At 37.8% G+C, this 20,426-nt stretch overlaps 4 protein-coding genes across 4 annotated transcripts in view; 2 read left to right on the forward strand and 2 right to left on the reverse strand.

Annotated features, from left to right (window-relative positions):
* Positions 1–2,588: 2,588 nt before the first annotated feature.
* On the reverse strand, positions 2,589–7,307 carry LOC140922795 (dnaJ homolog subfamily B member 4-like). The gene is made up of 2 exons (XM_073372821.1): positions 6,747–7,307; positions 2,589–5,011 (listed from the first exon to the last, which is right to left on the reverse strand). The coding sequence occupies exons 1-2, from the start codon at positions 7,096–7,098 to the stop codon at positions 4,287–4,289; spliced, it is 1,077 nt and encodes a 358-aa protein (XP_073228922.1). The 5' UTR covers positions 7,099–7,307; the 3' UTR covers positions 2,589–4,286.
* A 1,306-nt stretch (positions 7,308–8,613) lies between these two features.
* LOC140940226 (uncharacterized) lies at positions 8,614–9,925 on the forward strand. Its single transcript, XM_073389151.1, has one exon. The coding sequence runs from the start codon at positions 8,635–8,637 to the stop codon at positions 9,883–9,885; it is 1,251 nt and encodes a 416-aa protein (XP_073245252.1). The 5' UTR covers positions 8,614–8,634; the 3' UTR covers positions 9,886–9,925.
* Positions 9,926–13,022: 3,097 nt separating this feature from the next.
* Positions 13,023–17,991, reverse strand: LOC140922805 (trafficking protein particle complex subunit 3-like). The gene is made up of 5 exons (XM_073372833.1): positions 17,873–17,991; positions 17,666–17,763; positions 15,961–16,060; positions 15,000–15,182; positions 13,023–13,274 (listed from the first exon to the last, which is right to left on the reverse strand). Exons 1-5 carry the CDS (start codon positions 17,912–17,914, stop codon positions 13,155–13,157), a joined length of 543 nt encoding a protein of 180 aa, XP_073228934.1. The 5' UTR covers positions 17,915–17,991; the 3' UTR covers positions 13,023–13,154.
* The window catches only part of LOC140922815 (uncharacterized), a 13,017-nt gene continuing 10,540 nt past the window's right edge, over positions 17,950–20,426 (forward strand). The window contains exons 1-2 of the mRNA XM_073372844.1: positions 17,950–18,042; positions 18,123–18,233. Coding sequence (XP_073228945.1) covers positions 18,037–18,042; positions 18,123–18,233 — 117 coding nt within the window. The 5' untranslated portion in view covers positions 17,950–18,036. The remainder of the gene's footprint in view (positions 18,043–18,122; positions 18,234–20,426) is intronic.

Here is a 20,426-nt window from a genome sequence, read left to right on the forward strand (position 1 = left end):
GGGAGACGTGGTAGAGAAATTCCACATTACTACTGAGGACAACAAAGTCAAAACGAATTTGTGTCTTTCAAAAATTATTTTAAAGTGCAGGGAGCTGGATATATGCTTAACCCTTTAAACCCTAAGATCAAAATTTGAATTCTCATTTGTTGCCCCTATTCATTTCCTACAGAAGTAGCGGGAAGAAGTTGTTAAAATATCAAGTAAGTTCGTTTTGTGATCATATCCATAATTCTCATGACCACTCTGTTTTACAAAGCATTGATATTATAAGGAGAAATTTGATGCTGATCATTCTTAGGGCTTAAAGGGTTAACCCGGCATCTGGTGGGCCTGTTCTCTCAATGTTCAGAGGCCATGGTGACTTACTTTTACCTTTGGGTGACCAAAAATTTTACCTTTGCACCAATCCTACATGCTGGGCTAGGATTGAATTAATGGCTTAAGACTTTTTGGCTCCTTATAGAGCAGAGCATCAGGCAAGCAATCTGAGATTGAGCCTGCTAACCCTGAGTGACTAACATCAACTTTTGCCTATTAATATCCATACATTTTGATCAAGAGAAAAGGCTATGAGAAGTAATTAATTGAGTGTTTTTTTCCTTAAGGTGATTCCTTAGTTTTGCACTGCGCATCTCTTACTGCGCATAACAAGATGGCCGCCGTAACAAAGAGCATGTGAAGTAATATTATTAAAATGAAGTTGACTGAAGAGAAACGCTATTGGAATTTTTGCTTGCTGTTTTTTCTTGCCGAGGTGAGACACAATGTGTTGGGAATGTGTATAACGTAAGCAGTACGCGTGTTGCTGAGTTCGACCTCCTCTCAGAAAACCTCGATAGTGGATGTTTAACTTGTGCTTACTCACTTTGATTTTCATTTAAACACTTTCTTTATCACATTGTGTCCTTTATGTGATATCTCGATGTAAATTCTGTAAAAACGGATTTTTTAATACTTTCTTCCCCCTTTCACATACAGTTCTATTTTGAAACTCGCCCCAGTCCTCTCTCAAAAATCGGAGAAAATGCGTTTGGTGCGCACTTTCTGCAGCTCTACCGCAAAAACGAGTACGGTGACCCCCATTTTTTATTTCATGATTTTAATAAGGACAGTGCTTCCTTTCGATGAGAAAAAAATTGGCACAAATCTATGTTCAGTTTTTTGGCAATTTTACTAAATTGTACGGATTGAGCCATCACGGGTCGAAAAGCGCGCGTCCAATTTAATTCTACTTTGGAGCGTAAAGTAAAAACAAGGGCATTAAAAGGCGTTTTTCTGGTACGTAAGTGGATAAACAATACATTAAAGTCAAATTCTGTGTGATGTCACATGCATCATTGAAAAAATCTCTCCTTTTTGTCTAGTTTTGCGCTGCCCGCGGTTTTTGTAAAAGGGTCCTAAATAGCCGTATTTGTCAGCATTGTGACGTCAAAACGAGCACGGTGACCCCCACTTTTTATTACTTTTTTATCATCTTCTTGACTTGTTACATCAGTGTACCAAGTTTTAGCTAAAAGCTATGTTAGGTTCTTTTACTATGGGGTCACCTTAAACAACCATAAAAAATTCTTACTTTACAGCAAAAACTATGAATCTTACTAAAACCTTAAGCCCGTTTGTTTGTCTGGGCTCTATTTTATAATAAGTCAAGAGACCTCAAATTACTCGACTTGAAAAAACACTGTAGAAAAATGGACATGTTCAGTATCATTACCTTGTACTTCTCTGTGGCTCTAAATGGGCAAATTCACATCATTCATATCTAAAAAATACAACTTCTACTATCCATATTTTGTTCTCCCTAATATATTTTTTGTGTGGCCATCAGGAGTAAAAAACACAAATAAAAAGGGGAATCACCGTCCTCGTTTCATCGCAAAACATCAATAGGGGGATAATTTTGGCTTCAAATGATCATTTTGTGCAAGGGCACTGGGGTGAGTTCAAGACCAACACCTTTTTAGTAGGGTAGAACTATCGAAATCTCTACAAAACGCATTAGGACTACAAAAAAGGTCTTTGTTACCTTTTTTAGGTGACCGGTGAAAATCAACGCCACCTTTGAAGGGGCAAAGTTATGTGCACTAGGTGATGCTCAGTGCAAAACAAGGGAATTACCTTAAAGGGTTGACACACCTATTTTCCTTTAAGATCTTTGAATGTGCATAATTTTGAAACCACAGGAGGGGAGGGGGGGAGGGTATTAACCGCTAGCTGTATTTTCATTTTCGGTTAAAAAATAACATTCTGGTGAGCACATTGACACATCTCAATGTAAGAGAAAATGTATGAAACCTCGGTGTTGAAATTGGGCCGTAGCTTAGGTTATGGGCATGCTAAGGCCGAGAACCCCCATGTACATTCGTGAGGGTAAAGCTATACACATTTTCATTGTAAAGTCCCTTTGTAAACTGCATTGGGTAACACATGTGCTGTGATTGAAAGCCTGACATTACTAGAATGCTTCTGATTATACATAAACTAGTGAAAGTTATGGCTGATACAATCACACTCCCAGTCTTTCATTATGGGTAACATTGTGAGTGACCAGAACAGTTTCATGTAAACAAACCATGGACAATTTCTTTGAAGTGTTTATTTCAATAAATAATCAGAAAATTTAAACTTTACACTTGCAAGGAAAGGCACAAATGTAACTAACACAAAACTGATGATAAACACACTGAATGTAACAACATCATTAATATGACAAAATTTCTTCAATCGGCAACCTAATAAAACCAAAAAACTGAAAGTCAAAATTTTTTTAGTTAGTGACTTTTGGGTCCAATAGACTCTTAATTATTGAATAACATTATTTATAATACACTTTCCAGAAACAAAGTACTTCTTAACATTCCCAAACCTGTTTTTCAAACTCTGGTTTAGTATACAATGATCAGCAAATAATTATTAAACATGCTTTTAATAGCATTGTAACTGCAATTTAAAGTGTTCTAACAAAACGTTTTCTGCTTTTGCTAGTTGGGGCAATGCTTGTCTAGTCATGATAATTATACACTATTCACAAAATTTGAACACCTGAGAAAAATAATGTCCCTAAAATAACTAATTTTCAATCAAGTTCAATTCAAGGTAAAAACCATAGCATTAATGAAGTATTATTTTTCATTGTGCAATATTATAGGTGAATGCTTTGGATCAATGAATGTGATATCACTCTTGTATTAATACAATATTTTTTTACATAACTACCCAGGGTTGTCAGAAAGTTTTGAAGTAGATGGTTGAGTTGTCAAAGTAAGCAGCCAGTCTAGGGATATTTTATTTTAAAAACGTCACCCGTAAAGAAATGTTAAGCAGAGTAGCCAGCTGCTACTAACCAAGTAGGTGGCGATTTTTGCCGGTAGCTTGCTACTCTTGACAACCCTGACTACCTGGGTCATGTAAAGTGAAAATCCCTTTTTGCCATGATTGAGCGATTTCCCACACGCTGATTGGTTGAGAGCTATGTTCGATAAGAGTACAGACCATGGAAATGATGTGATGGTGGCACACTTTGTTTTTCTCTTTCTCGAGCAAAAGAGAAACTTCAACAGAATTGGACGGCAAAACTGTCTTTGTTATATGGTTACAAAAATGGACAACAATTTTCCATGGTGTGTACTCTTATCAACCATAAAAATTATGTCAAAAAATGTTCAAAACTTAACAGTGAAACCACTCACCAGCAGCTCGTGATGCCACTTTAGTTTTGAACATTTTGACGTCATTTCTATGGCCAATAAGAGTACAGTCTGCAGAAAATTGTTGTGGACTTGTTAACTGACTTACAAAAATCATTACGACAAGACAAATTTTTTAAATTTATAACATCATATACTGGCATTCAGAACTAGAGACCAAATTTCAACATTCTGCAACTTTGAGGGATTTCATTTGTGCCCAGGGGTCGGTGGAGTTGGCTGTAGTGAGCAAATCACAGCCTGCCACAGCCCATCCCTTAACTAAACTCACGCTTTGTCCAACGTTAAAGGCTTCAAAAAATTTAATTACCCCCTCCCCTGTCTGCATTACATAACTTCTCAAAAAATTACCCTAATCACCCAGTAAGTTATAATCAGTCAAAGCATCCTTATTCCACATTGGGAGCTTCCAGGTGACCCCTACGCCAGACTCCCCATCAGATACAAGATAGTGAGATAGGGAAAAGATTTCCGTAAAGAATGGTTCTCTTGGAAGAAACCTTGTACAACATTAAAGCATCAGCTAAGTAAACTTCCTAGTTACCAACTTTGGGTCAAATTAGCGTGTTCAAAGTCTCACTCTGGGAGAGCATTCTTCAACATGTCAATGCTCGCTGGTGTAAGCTGAGTTGGAAACTCAACCTCAAAATCAACCAGCATATCAGCGCGTTGATTAAGCTTCTTAGGCAGTGGTAAACCCTCTCCTTTTATACGGCGCTTCGTCCCCGGTTTGATAATGGTGTTGAGTGGAATGTTGATTGTCCTCTCATCCAATGTGGGGACAGCAACAGATGTTCCCAACGTGTGACCAGTCAATGCATTTCTCAAAGAGACTTTGGCTGTATAAAGAATGTTATTATCATGATCTCTTTTAAAGTGATCATGTGGTTTGTCTTTGATTATGAAAATAATATCTGCAGGAACGGTGTGAGGTTTCTGGTCACCTTCTTCTGGGAAAGTGATCTTTGTGCCTTCTTTCCAACCTTTTTTTACATCAATTGTGAGAATTTTCTCTTCCGGACGAGTAGTTACTCTGTCAGGATTCAAAACCTTCCTGATAATTTTCAGCTTCTTACTTGTGCCTGTTAAGAGTTCTTCAAGTGTTACCATAAGATATTTTTCTATTGGAGGATCTTGGGCTTTCTTACGTGCAAATGATGACATGTCATCATACGAGGATGATCTTTGTCGACTGAAGGCAGGATGTCCTTGATGCTGGAAGGAATTAAAGCCCCCCATGTTCATGTCAAAGTCAGCTCCTCCAAATGCTGTAGGAATTCCAAAACCAGAATTAAACATTCCTGGTAAAAAATAAAAAAGTAATAAGACATTTGACATTTTATGACTCTTGGTCTGAATACCTCAATTCTTGTCTGATGATGGAGAGACACAACCTCTAATATAGACACACTCTCTGACCCCCTAATTTGTGAAAAAGCATTGCAGAGCAACACAAGAATAGTTGAAAATAGTCTGAATTGCTCTACAGGTACACAACTACTTATACAGATTTCAGGAGAGACCTTTTTTATTTCATTCCTTTACAAATGCCAAGATCTTGACTTTGTTCGAGTAATTTAATGATTGACATTGACATTTGCATTCCACAAGAAGGTCCATACTATTATATAATGCCTGATCTGAGGGTGGGAAAAAAGAAATAAGATCAGAACATTCCAGCAAATATTAAACTTCTAGAGTAATCTAATATGGTTAATAAATTTTGAGTTTTGAAAAGAAAGAATTGTTAAGTGATGTGGACGTCACTTTTGGGGGCAAAGGTAATTAACAGGAATTTTCAGTGTGGTTCTAGAAATTTTCCATTCTCCATCATAGAGGGGCTTCTTTTGCTTGCACCCTCTGGAAATTCTACTTTCTTTTCAGACTATTAAACCAGTCTCTCACCCGTGTAATTCCAATGACCCACCATGGATTGGATGGTATGGAAAATTTAATTAGATCCACGCATTTCAAAGACTTTAACTAACTACTGACAAAATAAAAAAAAAAATAATTGAACATTGATTTTTTGGTCTCTCTCTCCCCTAAATCCCCCCAACCCCCCACCTCCCCCGCCCCCCCCCCAAAAATCTAAACATCGTTTTAAAGAGATTACTTAAGTCTTGTTTCCATGCTCTGGAGAAGACGTGTCACAATTTTCTTTTTACTCAAGGCAATTAAATTTAAAGTTTGAATAAAAAGTAAGAAAAACTCCTTAGTTAAGAAACAATGCTGAGAAGGATAACAATAGTAGACAAAGTGAAAAGATAAACATTGTTGTTCTTGTTATTCTTTCAGGTAATTTAGTACATGTACAGTGACCCAAACAATTTTAATTTGTAAAAGAAAAACAAATATCACACAGAAAAGAACTGTTCTAGACCTTTCTTAGAATTTCTTAGACTATAATCAATTATCATTAGCTCTGAAAACCCTTAAAAGATAGATATTGATTTTTTCAAACTAAAATCTCTGACTGTAAATAAAATATCATTAATATCATTTGTCGACATAAATTCTTCCATCAGGTTACTTTCACTTGTAAAAAAAACACTGGTTTGTCTTTGTCGTTATCACAATTCCAGTTTGACTGACCAATTAACCACAAAAAGAAGCCCAAAAAAGCTTATAAGCAATTTAAATTTGCTTACCAACCGCAAAACGGATTAACAATAAACCCAAACTGCGTGCGTGGGAGAGTTATAAAATTGGCAATTGATACATGTATGTTTCAAACAGAGCGTCTGCGACTAGAAAGAAATATTCTAGTAAATTCAATGAATCCTGGAAGAAAAACAAAAGTTCTCCATATAAACTCAACTAAAACGTAAGGAATGCTCGGTATTTTGTTCTAGCAATGCGAGAAATAAAAAGTGATCCAGCACATACAGTCACCTATGGAAAACATATATCGTTACAGTGAAAGTGAAATATTGAGCCAAAAGCTGCAAGATTTTATTTTTTCTAACGCATACTTTAATAGTCTTCAGCAAGATTATCTATATAGGTTCAATGATTTAAGTCTGTATACCATACCTTTGAAAGGATCTTCTCTTCCAAACACACGAGAAAACGTGGACATCGGATCTCCGTGGAACGTAAAAGCTGTAAATCCTGATGGCATCTCAAATTTGAATTCTCCGCTAGAACCTGGAGGATTCGGTGTTCCCTTGAGGCCTTCTTCGCCATATTTATCAAAAATCTCTCTCTTTTGTGGATCACTGAGAACTTCATAGGCTTCAGCAATTTCTTTGAACTTCTCCTCAGCTTCGGGACTTTTATTTTTGTCTGGATGATATTTTAAAGCCATTTTTCGGTAGGCTTTTCGTATTTCATCTTCGCTAGCGTTTCGTGGTATATCCAGCATTTTGTAGTAATCCTTCCCCATTGTCTCGTTCAACTGAACTACCTACGTGGAACTTTCCGTTTTTTCTTGCTTTGAAGAACTACAACTGGCTTTACTGGTTAGAATCGTATAGGTCTCATGATACGCTGTACCATAACCCTTTTCCTGCAGCAAGAATAGGGGGCATGGAAATTCGCGGCAAACAATCAAACTGTCGAAAACGCTAGAAAGTTCGTTTGTGTGTCCACCATTTTGTTGACGTTTAGAAGATTGGGGAGAGTAGAGTCCAGGCTTGCACGCGCGTAATATGGCATGCAATTTTCCACGCTTTCCTGAAGTATATATCCGTGAAAAAAATTACACCGAAAAATAACTTTCGAAACGGAAATTACTTTTACACTTCAAGAGTTTCAAGAAACACATCGAGCGCGCGTTTTGGGGCGATGATATAAAACCAGACACTGCCGCTAACCTTTTTCTATTACAAATCAAGAAAGAGATATCTGATGGAAATCTTGGTCAAATTTAATGTAAAACATGGTGTTGGTAAAGAAAAGTACGTGAACAAGACACAAGTTAGGGCATGAAAAGACATGAGAATGACTGATGAGAAAAAAAAAAACTTTCGTCTGACAAGCGCTGGAACCCATACTGGACCTTTATAGACTAATGACAATGGACGCAAAAATTGCTCTTTCAATTCAGGCGGTATGTTTTTTTTCAATATTCAATCTCGAACTTTCTTGACATTCAACTAACGACAGAGAAGGTTTTTGAGGTGTAAAGAAAAAATACAAAATTAATAGCCGTCATCTAGCTTCATCTCGGTCAGTTCCGCGGTTTCCATATCATACATGCAAGTATTGGTGATGTATATTATTTTCCAGATCAGTTACAATGCAACTTAGCTACTTTTAAAACGAAGCCTAGTTTTACCTGCAGCAAAAACAACAAAACTTATATTGAAATGTAATCGTGTTCTACGAAAAGTCGCGGCTGGCAAGCTGCAGGACAAATTTTAATTATTATTCTTGCATGTGAATTATGGGCTTATGGCACGCAGAAAATTAGAATGTTCTAGAGTAGCTTAGAATGGTGACTGAGATAATTATAATGAGTGATTTTAGACCGGGGTTGCGGAAAAAGAAGAAAAAATAACATGAATTGAAGAAATTTACCTTTGAGAGCTACGGAAAATAAACTATCAAAACTGAGAATACGGGTGTCATACGGTGCATGTTTGATGAGAGATTCATTGTTCATTATGAGGTAACTTTTGTCAGTCTGTGAAACCTGGATGACCCGGCCCTTACGAAGAAAATTGCCGGACGGACTAACTATATGATTTATGATGCAAATTTTAGCAAGATTTACAAAAGAAATTAATTTTAAGCTCGGAGTAGTAGATAAATAGTTTCGTGTTTGGTGTTTTCCAAGGTCACATTGACTACCGTGATGATGCGCGATGTTATTAGGCCAATATCATTAAAAGGTTTATCTCAAGCTCAATTAGAAGAATTATCTTTTAATAGTTCAAAATCTCTTAATCTCATTTCTTTTCGTGGATTCAGGGTAAAGATGGCAGCGAGCAGAGAAATTCCGATAAAAGTTGATCCAGAATTTAGATGGCGAAGCGTGATGAGAACAAAGGAGGAACAAGGAAAACCCCGCGGCACTCGGATCGGCACTCGATCTTACAGTTTGCCCTGTGAACCGAGCATTTTCTTAGAAACTTTATATCCAAAAGAAAGAGAAGCAGATGATGCAGAAGGAAACTCAGCTGAAATATCCAGACAAGGCTTAAATGAAAGAGAAAAGAGAGAAAATGACAAAATTTCAGGAAAATTTTTGACCTTATCGGCAGATCTACTGAAGGAACAGGGGTACAATGGAGATACAACTGATGAACATTTAAATAAATCCGAAGAAAGGGAACAAAGAAGACATTTCTTCCAGGAAAATCCTGTTGTTGGGGATTTAGTCAGGGTGTTTGAAGAGCATTATACCTCGTCAGTTCCCAGTCGCCCGATCAAACTGGGAAGAAGGAATACTTATGGACCCGAAAGCTCGGGGGAAACCCATTTGGCGCCGACACGACGGACCTTAAACGCATCCGGTATTACAGACAGAAATAAAACTTCCTTTGATATACCAATTTATGTTGAATCCGACGGAAGAAAAGATGGAACTCTTGAAATAGAGGGGAGTCATTTCTGCGAAAGTCACAGTCTGAAAGAAACGGGTAGTCACGAAGAGTCGCAACCTTCCGAGCAATTTTCAGATTGTGAGAGTGAGCTCGTTGAACCAAAGAGTTCCTATGATGAAGAGATTCATGTGAGCATCGAACGTGATAACGGAGGTGGTCAAGAACGCATAAATGAAGAAATAAATGACAGAAGGGAAGAATATCGGGCTCATTTACATCCCGAAGAAAACAATATCGTTCAAGGTCAAAGAACCATCGAGGACCAACCTGAGCCGTTTGAACTTCCGCACTTACCCCCTAAGGCGTCAGAAACTGGGCAACAAGAAAGCGAGAAAAAGCTGTTACAAATTGGAGGCATTCTTAAGAAAGCTGATGATCTAGCGAGAGAAGTCGATGCTTTCAGTGAGATGATCAAAACCAAGGAATATTTGATTCTGGAAGAAGTTCTCACCCGTTGTTTGATAGAACTGGACGCTGTTGAGGCCAATCAAGATGAAAATGTACGAGTGGAGAGAAAAAAGGCAGTTCAGATTTTACAACAACTACTTGCACAACTGGAAGAAAAAATAGAACCCGACACAATTGAAAGTAAAGCAGGTAGAGACGATAACACTGAATTCTAAAAGGAACTATCCGTATAAAAGAAGCAGTTATTTTTTTTAATTTTCCAACTTTTTTCATAAAAATCAAGTTTATTAGTTCGCCCATGGCATGAGTGCAGATTCCTGAGTTTTGGCAACAAAATTACTTTCCAAGTTCAAGGGATGGTTTTCAAGTTTTTTCTCCCGCTTTATGTCAAAACAAGATGAGTTTCAATGAAAATATTTCTAGAAATTTCTTCGTTTTTAAAGGACTTAAAGTGTCCTTCCTTTTCAAATTTGTCAAAGAATTGCCAAAGCCAAAACTAACGTTTCCCCAAAACAATTCCACTTCCCTTGCACTTTTGTTTATTGAAGGCTTTTTCCTCCGGCTTTTACAGACGTTTTCCAGGTCTGTGTTTGCTTGAGGTAGCATTTCCATTGCTTCCGGGTATTTAGCCTTGTTTTCCTTCAAGTTTACAAAAAGAGCTTCGACAACCTTCCAGACGTCGCAGCACATCAATTTGTCAAAAATGCAATAAGATTCTTTTCAATTATATTAAACTCTAGAAAGTTCTCTTTGCCCTAGCTTTAATAGATTATTCTTGTCAAAGCAAGATCTAAGCTCATATCCGGAAACTGTAACACTTCAGTTGCTTTTTCCAGACGCGAACAAATTTTACTGCAAAAATTATTCGCTAAACTGTTCCGGAAGAAATCCCTTGCTATTAAATGTAATTAACTTTTATTTACCATTTTCTTTCTTTCAGACGTATTAAGCAAAATGACAAGACACAAATGAATTTAATGTGTAGATTTCGAATGTGTTTCGCTAAATTCAGTAGAGCTGACTTTTACACAACGCAGTTCCGAAGCCAATAAATCACATGAGCTGTTATAATTATTTGAAGGCCTTTGTTGATTCCGACATTGAATATCACGTGTTACCGACATGTATCCGTACTTAGACAACTCAACTGAAGTTTTTTCGAGTGTCTTAAATGCTCTGAAAATGAAATGGCGCCAGCCTGTGTCGTAAACTTCAGGGGCACCACAACGTCAATTTTCGGAAAATATGTGTTCGGAAGACGATTTGAGATCTAGAATTTTCGGAACATTTGTTGTAAAATTTCTTGCTCGCCCGCCGCTCCTAGGATTTTCGAACATCTAAAAAATGGTATAATTGCCCATTTTTAACGGATTTTTACCGCCTGAAAAGGTCACCTAGAATTTTCGGGAACCTTGTTTCTGGATAAAATTTTCGAAAAGGTATAAGTATTAATTTTCAGATCACTTTTTCAGCTAGGAAATCCGCCGACAGATGAAAAATTTTTAGGGGATAAAAATATTCCTATATCTACCGTTTAAATACTAAAATACGTTTAACAATGCTATGTTAAAGTGGTTTTGAACTATATTCTCGTTGGGTGCCCCTGAAACTTGGGTCAGTTACTCAGTTGGTTCAAGAAGAGAGTACCATTTCGGATTGATTGTTAAGTGTAATCACTTGGCGCAATACGGTTGGGGTGTAAATGCAAGAGGCAGTGGCACTTTCTTACAAAAAAGGGCTAAATAAGTACTTTATTTGAGTGCTAACGTGTTAGCAAGAAAGTTCTAATTGGACACAATTTTTACGTCCGCTTCTAAGACGGTAACCAGTCGTTTGGATACAAACTCAAGCAGTGAAATTGCACATAAATTTCGATCACTTTAAGTATAGCTTGCGAGTGAACATGGAAAGCATTTTGGTTGAATATTCTTCGTTCTTTAAGCCAAGCACGTGAAAATATTTACAACTCGACTGAATAATTATTAAACTTGTGTCGAAACGATCGGTAACCCCAAAGACAGGGACCGCCATTTTCCGTGATCATCCGAGCCACACAAAGCTGTAGCCGTTTCAGGGGGCAGTGCCTTCATTTCCCAGCCATAGACCCTACAGAGTATTGGTCCGGCCCCGGGAAACAATAGAAACAAACCCACGACCTCCTGCTCTACAGTAAAGCGCTCTACCGACTGTGCCTTCCAGCTCACGTTTTACTCTGCACGCACGGTGTGAGTACACCCTGCCAAATCACTTGGCAAAAAAACCTGTCCATTTTTTTTAATGATGATATAAGGAACCATTCCTCTCTGTCAGGGAATGCAAATTTCGATTGGTTTCGAGGACTGCTACCTTAGATTATAACCAATTCGCCAAACAAGCATAAGGCCTTTGATTCCTAAACAAATAAGATTTTGACAGGTATAATTAACAAAATGATCCTTTTTTTTATCAGATTATTTATGTTCCAGCTACCTAAAAGCGAAACAACCTACACTGCCTTAAACTGAAAAAAAACGGATAACCTAAGCTAAGCAGAATTAAGGGCCACAAATATTTTTAATGAAACAACTATTTAACTGCGAGATTAGTTCGTCACGTAACTGAATGGATTAACAATAATTTACATGTAAGTATTTCACGAATAGGCCATTTTCGAGTTCCAAAAACTCTCACATTCAAAACGAGGCTAAGGGCCTGTTTACATGACGGTGGGGGATCCAAGTAGGTTAGGTAACTCGCTTAGGTGTGGTAACCTGCTTGTCCATATAAACTCTCATATGATCACCCCACCTATCATGTAAACGTGATCAAATTAATATGGGAGATTATATGCACAGGCGGGTTACCCCACCTACCTTCGGGCCCCCCACCTCCATGTAAACAGGCCCTAAGTTCAAAACCTTTATTGTGAAAACGAGTTTCTTTTGCATGAGAATAATTAAAAATTAGTTTCATATAAATGGCTTCACGCCCCGGGGGGGGGGGGGGTACTTTACGAATTTCTGGGTGGGTATGTGCCGCTGGGACCCTGGAACCCTTAACCTATACCAGAGCTAGTTCAGCTAAATTTTGCTACCCTATACTAGAGTAAACTCCCCAAATCCCCCCTATCCTAGAGTAGCCGTTTCCTTAGTCTAGAAAAAGTCTTCAACCAACTGATCAGTTTCCTGAAAAATGATACCCTATTCTAGACCCAAATGTTCTGATTTATATACCCTATCCTAGAGTAAACTGCTTGAAAACCATACCCTTCACAGCAGCAGATACCCATAGCCCATATATGGCAGTACCCCCCCGGGCTTCACACTTAGCCTCGCTATGAAGCAGAGGTTTAGAGCAACTCAGAAATGGCCTATTTCTTGTGCAGAAGAAATATTTAAGATTCCAAATTCTCTCTTTCCCTAAAGCTTTAGTCCTGATCACATTTTGTGTTACTAAAACTGCTGTTTTTACATTACATTAAATGTCAAAATACATAATAAAGTGTCTAATCCTCGCCAGCTGGCAAAGCATCTTCTAATTTCCTAACAAATTTGAGTCTAATTTCAGTAGTATCATCTCCACGCAAGGAATCTTGAACAAACCACACATCAACTTCCATTTGCACCTTGAAAACATAAACAGAGAAACAAAATATTTAATTACTTGGCATCTTATAACAGCATACACTCAGGGTCAGTGCTTCATTCACAACTATTTTTAAAAAATCACCTTTTAGCAACCTTTTCATATTACAAAATGATCACCAGACATAGGATATTGGTTGTCAAAAAAAAATTCTTAATCAGAGTAACCTAATGGCTACCCGACTGTTGCAAACTACGATGGAGGTACCCATGACATCTCAAGGCTTAATAATTGGTCGGCCAGGGTGGGAAAGAAAATAGAGCAAAAAATTATATAATATTTTGTGCAAATGTATTATGATCTCACTGTAATTTTACAGTAGAAAGACCAAAAACATGAACTTACAAAAATACTTTGGCATACCACATTTATACCTCCAAATAATGGGCAACAAATTGGAGACTTATACAGCATATTTTTGTCACCAACATTTGTTTCCACTTACCATGGCAACCAAAACAGTTACACCTTCAAGTGCTGAGGGTGCATTAATTTGGACCTCCAAGTTTTCGGATTTTTTAATCCCAATTCCAAGAACAGCTTTTGTGTATATGAAAGGTCCTGTTCTCACAACATAAGAGTTAATCACATTCTGTGAAGAATCCACTTCCAAAGATCACTATCTCTAGATAGCAGATCTTGCAGAGCAGGCATTCCAAAAATCTTCATATATATAGTCTGAAGTGACTCAAATTCTCAAAAATGACTTCAACATAATGGAAAAGGCACCTTACTGATTACAACATGTAAGAGAATTATTTGTAAACCAAACAGCTTGACAATGTCCCTAAAAAGTAGCCAGGATATGACAAACGAGGGACAACATTTGCCTGAAAGGGTAAAATTTAGGGTGAGCGATAGTTGAAAATACAGCAAGTACAGTAAAACCTCCACGTGTGATCACCTCTTGAAAGCGGCCACCTCCTATCCCATAAGTTACCACCAATAATTTCTCAATAAACACCTTACAGTTTGAACCTCTCGTAAACCACCACCTCTTGTAGGTGACCATGACCACTTACGAGGGCTAGATGGTTCAATGATTTTCCACTGTTTTTAACCTCTTGTATGTGATCACTTGTTGCAATGTCTGATTTCTATGTTTGCTGTGCATATTATGCTCCTTAGAATAACAAAATTCCGAAAATAAGCCCCAAGGCTTATATTTTTCAAAGGCCCTTTTTGAGGGGCTTATTTTTGGAGGAGCTTATATTCAGAGGGGCTTATCTACAGAGGGGAATTGCGTTTCAAAATCGATTGAGCTAGCCCTATAGTTGGAAGTACATGTACTGTTTTTGCTTTGTTTTACTTTATATTTGAGGGAATTTTTTCAAGTACAAGCCCCCAGAGGGGCTTATATTTGGAGGGGCGATTTAACGGAGGGTTTTTTGCATTACCGGTTTAGGGGGCTTATATTTGGAGGAGCTTATACAAGGAGGGGCTTATTTTCGGAATTTTACGGTATACAAAGAACTTTAGTAGCAATGTGGAACTGCACATAACGTATTACTTAGAAATCACAAACAATAAATAATCTTCCATAATAAAGTAGATGTGTCCGGACAACTTCTCGGAAGAGGCCCCCTGTGGTTCTTGTCTGGTAAGCGACCACCTCCTGTAAGAACCACTAAGTCTTTGATTTTGGGTGATCACCTACAGGGGTTGAACTGTATTAATTTTTGCAGCAGTTAGTATAATTTTTTACCATTTCTAGGGCTCCTCTCAACACACCACAGAGAATGTTTGAAAACAGAAGCCCCTCGTGACCTTCTGGTAACTCCGCAAACTCTGCCAGAGGGTTGTTGTCCAAGATTAAAGAGAATTCATCTGATGCTGCACTCCAGTTTGTTACCACTGGGGAAAATCCTAGGAACATTTTGAAGCCCAGCTATAAAGACAAGAACAAGAAGAGTGAAAGAAAACAATAACCTTGCCTATACCTAAATAAGTTAAAATTGAAAATAAGATTAGTAATTTATACAATGTAAGTTCTAAAGTTAGCAAAATTACAATAGGCACTGATGAACAACTTTCTCTATGATTAGCTTTTATCAATAAAAGAGATCATCTAAATGTTATTTCTTCAGTTCCAACCCTTCCTTGGTGGTTTTTGGCTGTCTGTTATTGTTGCAGATGGGTGCAATCACCAACTGACATAATACAAAAGTTTGAAAAGACTCCAAACAATACCCACACCACAACACAATAGCTAACCAACAATGGTTTCCACAACACCAAGAATCACTTGTAGTTTTTGTGACAGGAAGCAGGCAGAAGGATTTGAAGCCTTTCAGCATATAAATTCTAGTGAATGACAAACAATAACTGGGCTTTTTATTTTCAGTTAGATTTATGTCCTCTTGGCAGTGTCAAGGAAAAGAGGCTGGTGGAAATGAGCAAATAGCTAAAACAAATAATTCAGATGTAACATAACACTGAAATAATGAAAATATATTTGAACAGAGGGATAGAGAAATAAATGCAGAAGTGATCATCACAGTTGCAAAAAGAGGGTTTGAAAAAATTCAGGCTTGCTGAAATTCAAACACTGACCTCCGCGATACTGTTCTTGCAGCGTGGGCCTTTTTCGATGCAACATAATCTTTATACCAAATAGGATTGTGTTACAAAACAAAGTTAATGTCTTGAATACATGTGGAGTTTACCTTGGCAATAACATCAGCAGTCTCCCTGAAGTCATGACACCGACCGACATTTGATCTTGCTAAGAAATCTTCAACTAATCTTACTCCAATATTGTAGCCCCTGAAACAATAAATTACAGAATGTTGCATTATTCTGTTACGTAATGTTAATGTTGGCAGATATTTGATTGTATTAGAGAGCTTAAGCTGCAGATGCTCTTGAGGTCCCAGCCAGCAGAACAGTTGAATGGGCTTGGATAAGGAACAACAATATTATTGTGGCGCCCAAGACAAAGGTTAGGTAGTAAAAGGTTTTCAACCTGACCCAGGTAAAACACGATCACAAGAGGCTGTTGCTTTAACTATTGGTTCAACTATTGTTGCGTCAACTATTGGTCTTTGACAGGTAAAATTTTTCTGTTTTGGAATGAAGTGATCACTTATAGGAAAAGCAGAGGCACATGAGGGTTCAACTGTACAGCTTTTCTCTTTACAAAAATTATAATCTTTAGTGTAGCCCTTTTATAAGTAGAGACACGTAAGCTAATTTTATCCACCATTTGAACACAACTTATATCTGCAGTAGAGGTGAAAAGAACTTGCATATGATTCTTCTCTAATGGGAACATTTTGATCAGCTTTGCATTCATCCCTCCATCTCCCAACTCTGCACCCTTCCTCCTTCCCCCCTAACCTCCCCACTAGAAATGTTGTGCTGAAAAAGGACTCACTTGCACCCATCTTGAAAAAATTCAAATTTATTGTTTGGGATGGGAGGGGGTAGGGCTTAGTTTTAATAAATTACTGTATTTATTTTATTAAACGCTGCCCTTGAATTAATGCCGCACCTAATCAGAAGAATGTGATGTTTACTTGAGACTAATAGGAAAAACATCGGTACAACTTGGTAATTTACACCATCCAGACTTGCGACATTGGAACCTTTAAATTACATAATATTTACAAAAAGATTTACAATAACTGTTCTTGGTGATTTAAAAAAGTGATTTTGAAATAAAGACACTCATAAATAAACGCCGCTCTCAAATAAACACCGTCCTTGAAAACGCTGCATTGGAAGTGCTAAAAATTTAATAAACGTCGCGGCGTTTAATCAAATATATAATGGTATATCACGTCAGAGGTTCCAACACACCTGACCTCCATTTGTAGCTTAATAGCTTTATGATGTCTACCTTGACCTCACCTACCCTGTGAGCAGAGTCTCCTTAGTCGGGAAGTCGGAAGTAGGAAGTCGGGAAGAGGAAGGAGAAAATCGGTACCACCGATTCGAAACTGGACTGACTCATCCATTTTTTTGGATGATCGGCAAATCAAAGAAAGTGCATGCCGCGAGCAGACTCTCCTTTCTCTTCCCGACTTATCTAGGAAGATCGACAGAGACTCTGCTCGCAGGGAAGACCTCACCAAAATGAGGCTGCAAATTAGTGACATCCATAATTGGAAAATGAGCGAGCTCTGAAAACATTGCTGAACTTTCTTTAACCCTGCTTCAACTACTGCTCGTTATTCCCGAATCATTTTGTCTGTAATATATCATACTCTCAGTAAGTTCTTCTTAAAAAGAAATTGTTGAGGTTTGAATATTAAAGTAGAGTTGTATTTCTGCAGTTGTATGTAGCTGGATCAACTGTCATAAAGAATAGTACGTAATGCACTTAATTTTCTAATGATGATTAAAGAGTTCTTCAGATAATATACTTACATTTTATCAAGTTGTTTGTTAACTTCTTCGTCGCTTTCATAATCTTTGACGAGTTGTGCCACAAGTGCTCCATGTGTCAACACAAATAATTCCGCACTCTGTTCGAATGAAAGACGAAAGAGCAAATTTACGACATTAACCTTCTAGTATGCTCTAAAACACCGTTCATTCACTCCAAAATTGAACACAAATCACAAAGAAACGCACCACTTTTCTGTTATCGGCTCGAACTGCCGATTGGCGGGACATAATGGGACAACGTTATTAGAAAAATTCAAACAAAACAAAAGCTAAAGACGACTTCTACAAAACATGGCGGCTTCAGCTTAGTGGCCGCGTCTAGTTAGCTTGGTAGCCAGTAAGAGACCATCATGGCGGTAGGTTGTGAGGTTTTGCGCTTGCTTCTTTTGAGACTTTGAGTTTTAACGCCTTTCATTTTCGTTTTTCTCATTCATAGTCGATACCAACAGTCACCACAGCTTCTGCCGGTTCCTTCTCTCCCAATATTATACAGCAGAAAAGTGTTGTTGATGTACGTGTGTTACAAGATGTGCAAAAGAAAATTCAGGTTTGGAGTAGTTTCTGAGTGTATTTGAAGTGGGCGCTTATCATGCTTATTGAGCTTGTTTTTTGTAAAGGCCAACTCCCTAAAGCGTAAGCGTAGAAGATCCTGCCAAATATTGTAGCAAAGCAAAAGAGTCTTATCTTTGCATTTGATTTTTCATATGATAAGACTCGTGTATGAGATATTTACGTGGTAAAGCTTAATTAAGTGAAGCTTACAGTAATTAAGGCCAAGACCAAACGTGGAACTTTTCATGAGATGAATCATCCTTAATGAGTTAAGTTCATGAAAAGTTCGACTGCTGGCTCAGTTAAGTTCGTCTGAATGAGTTTGGATCGTCCCACACGTTCTATTTGTCTGCTTCAGACGGATAGAACCTTTTAAGATCTCTGAGTCAAACGTCGATCTTCACATGCGACGAACTTAACTGAAGGCTGTGTTCTAAGGAAAATTAAAGGGAGCCAGAAGCATATAACCTTGAAGCGAATAACTTTGTCGCAATGCTGGGGTTTTTAAGGAACCAATCAAAATTTACTTCCTAATATGGAATTACTGACAAGTGAGATTGTTGCATGAAACTTGTATCGGCGACGTATAAAATGATGCGGCGCAAAAAGCATTAATTTTACTGCTCTACAAGGTGATATTTGATGAAAAATTAAACGGAATACAGTATTAATCCCCAAATGACCAGGAATGGGTTAGTTCCTCCTAACACGACAATGTCGACTACAAAATAAAATAACAAGCACAATAAGAGAAGCGATTTCTCAAAGTTGTTACTTCAAAAAATGGTTTTTGCGTGACCATTAGCGCAAATAACCTTTAAAGAATCACTTACCATCTATCAAGAATAACTAGTAATACCAGTAGTTGCTGAACTTGAAAGAAAAAATGGCATGATATTCGCTGACATCTTCGCAGAAGTGATGTGTGTAATAAGACTTAGATGCCGGCGATCATGTTTTCAACTAATGTTATAAATGAACAAACAGAAAACAATAAACAGACAAATTGTTTCTTGAAAATTTTCATTCGAAAACCCATAAGTTTACCATTAAAAGCAATTCACGTAACACTGACTGGATCGTGGATCTGTTCCCACAAGTTAAATCGGCGTGAGCACATGGTAAAAATTAATCTCAGATCAGGCGCATTTCCCAATTTTTCTTGAAAACTCTACCAAAAATATATAAAACGTCTATGAAACATTTATGAATACATTAGTTTCCTTTCAATAACAAACTTTCCATTTCGAAGGTGAATTTTGCAGCTTAAAACTTTTCCTTGTCCTCAAAATGAAAACAAACTTTTACATGTCACATGTCTAATCAAAACTGCCATACATGTGTTTGCATACTGTTCTGGAGGAATTAAAAAATCTACACTCACAAAGGTGATTCTTTTCCGACTTCGTTGGCACCTTGTACAACGCTTCTGCAAAGCTTGCCATATCATTTTGTTTGCAGCCGCCATGCTGGTTTTGCTGAATGAGAACAGAAGTTGCAGATAACTGGATTGCCATGGTAGATAGGTTTGCAGCTAGTAGCCTCAGGATGATCTTTGTCGGTCAAACAGGACTGCTGATGCATTTTGCTGATTTCGGCGAGAGGCTTTGCGATATCATTAAGAAATGTAAACATCCTTGTCTTATTCATCACTGGTTGATGTTTTCAAGCCATACCGCTTAAAACTTTTTGACTCCTTATGTTTTCCCAGGGTTGCATTTTATAGCAGCATAATTACTTTCTCTCTTATGCCACAAAACGAATTCTTTCGACCGTAGACTGATACATGCACAGTGTTGCAAGCCCAAAGTTTTTGGCCTTGAATTCTCTGATTCCATATTTAGGCAAAATAATTTTCCATGCTTCTGATTGGACAGCTGCGTCAGCTAAAAAACCCCAGCATGGTTCTTAACACATGAGGGGAAGTTAGATGCTTTGGGGTTATATGCTTCTGAGGGAGCCCAGCATGTGATTTGTATGAAAAAACTAAGATTTTCTAGTCGCCCGAGAGCAAAATTTGGGTGCCAGGGGCCACTGGGCTCTGCTAGAGCACATCCCTGAAACTAATAAATTAGTTATAGCCATGCCTGCTACCTAAGATTATTTTTTGGGAGCCCTTTGAGCTCGAGCTCCCAAAATAAAACGTTAGGAGCCCAAGCCACATTTCTAGGAGTCCATTCAAAAAAAT

Source organism: Porites lutea, chromosome 1 (genome assembly GCF_958299795.1).
Source record: "Porites lutea chromosome 1, jaPorLute2.1, whole genome shotgun sequence".
NCBI classification, from domain to species: domain Eukaryota; kingdom Metazoa; phylum Cnidaria; class Anthozoa; order Scleractinia; family Poritidae; genus Porites; species Porites lutea.

Coding starts and splice junctions, on each gene's coding strand:
- LOC140922795 (XM_073372821.1), bottom strand. CDS start 7,098: ATGGGGAAGGATTACTACAAAATGCTGGATATACCACGAAACGCTAGC. Junction 5,012..6,746: donor AAGAGAAGATCCTTTCAAAG/GTATGGTATACA, acceptor ATTTTTTACCAG/GAATGTTTAATTCTGGTTTT.
- LOC140940226 (XM_073389151.1), top strand. CDS start 8,635: ATGGCAGCGAGCAGAGAAATTCCGATAAAAGTTGATCCAGAATTTAGA.
- LOC140922805 (XM_073372833.1), bottom strand. CDS start 17,914: ATGTCCCGCCAATCGGCAGTTCGAGCCGATAACAGAAAAGTG. Junction 16,061..17,665: donor AACAAACAACTTGATAAAAT/GTAAGTATATTA, acceptor TTATTGTTTCAG/GGGCTACAATATTGGAGTAA. Junction 13,275..14,999: donor TGAGAGGAGCCCTAGAAATG/GTAAAAAATTAT, acceptor TATGTTTTCAAG/GTGCAAATGGAAGTTGATGT.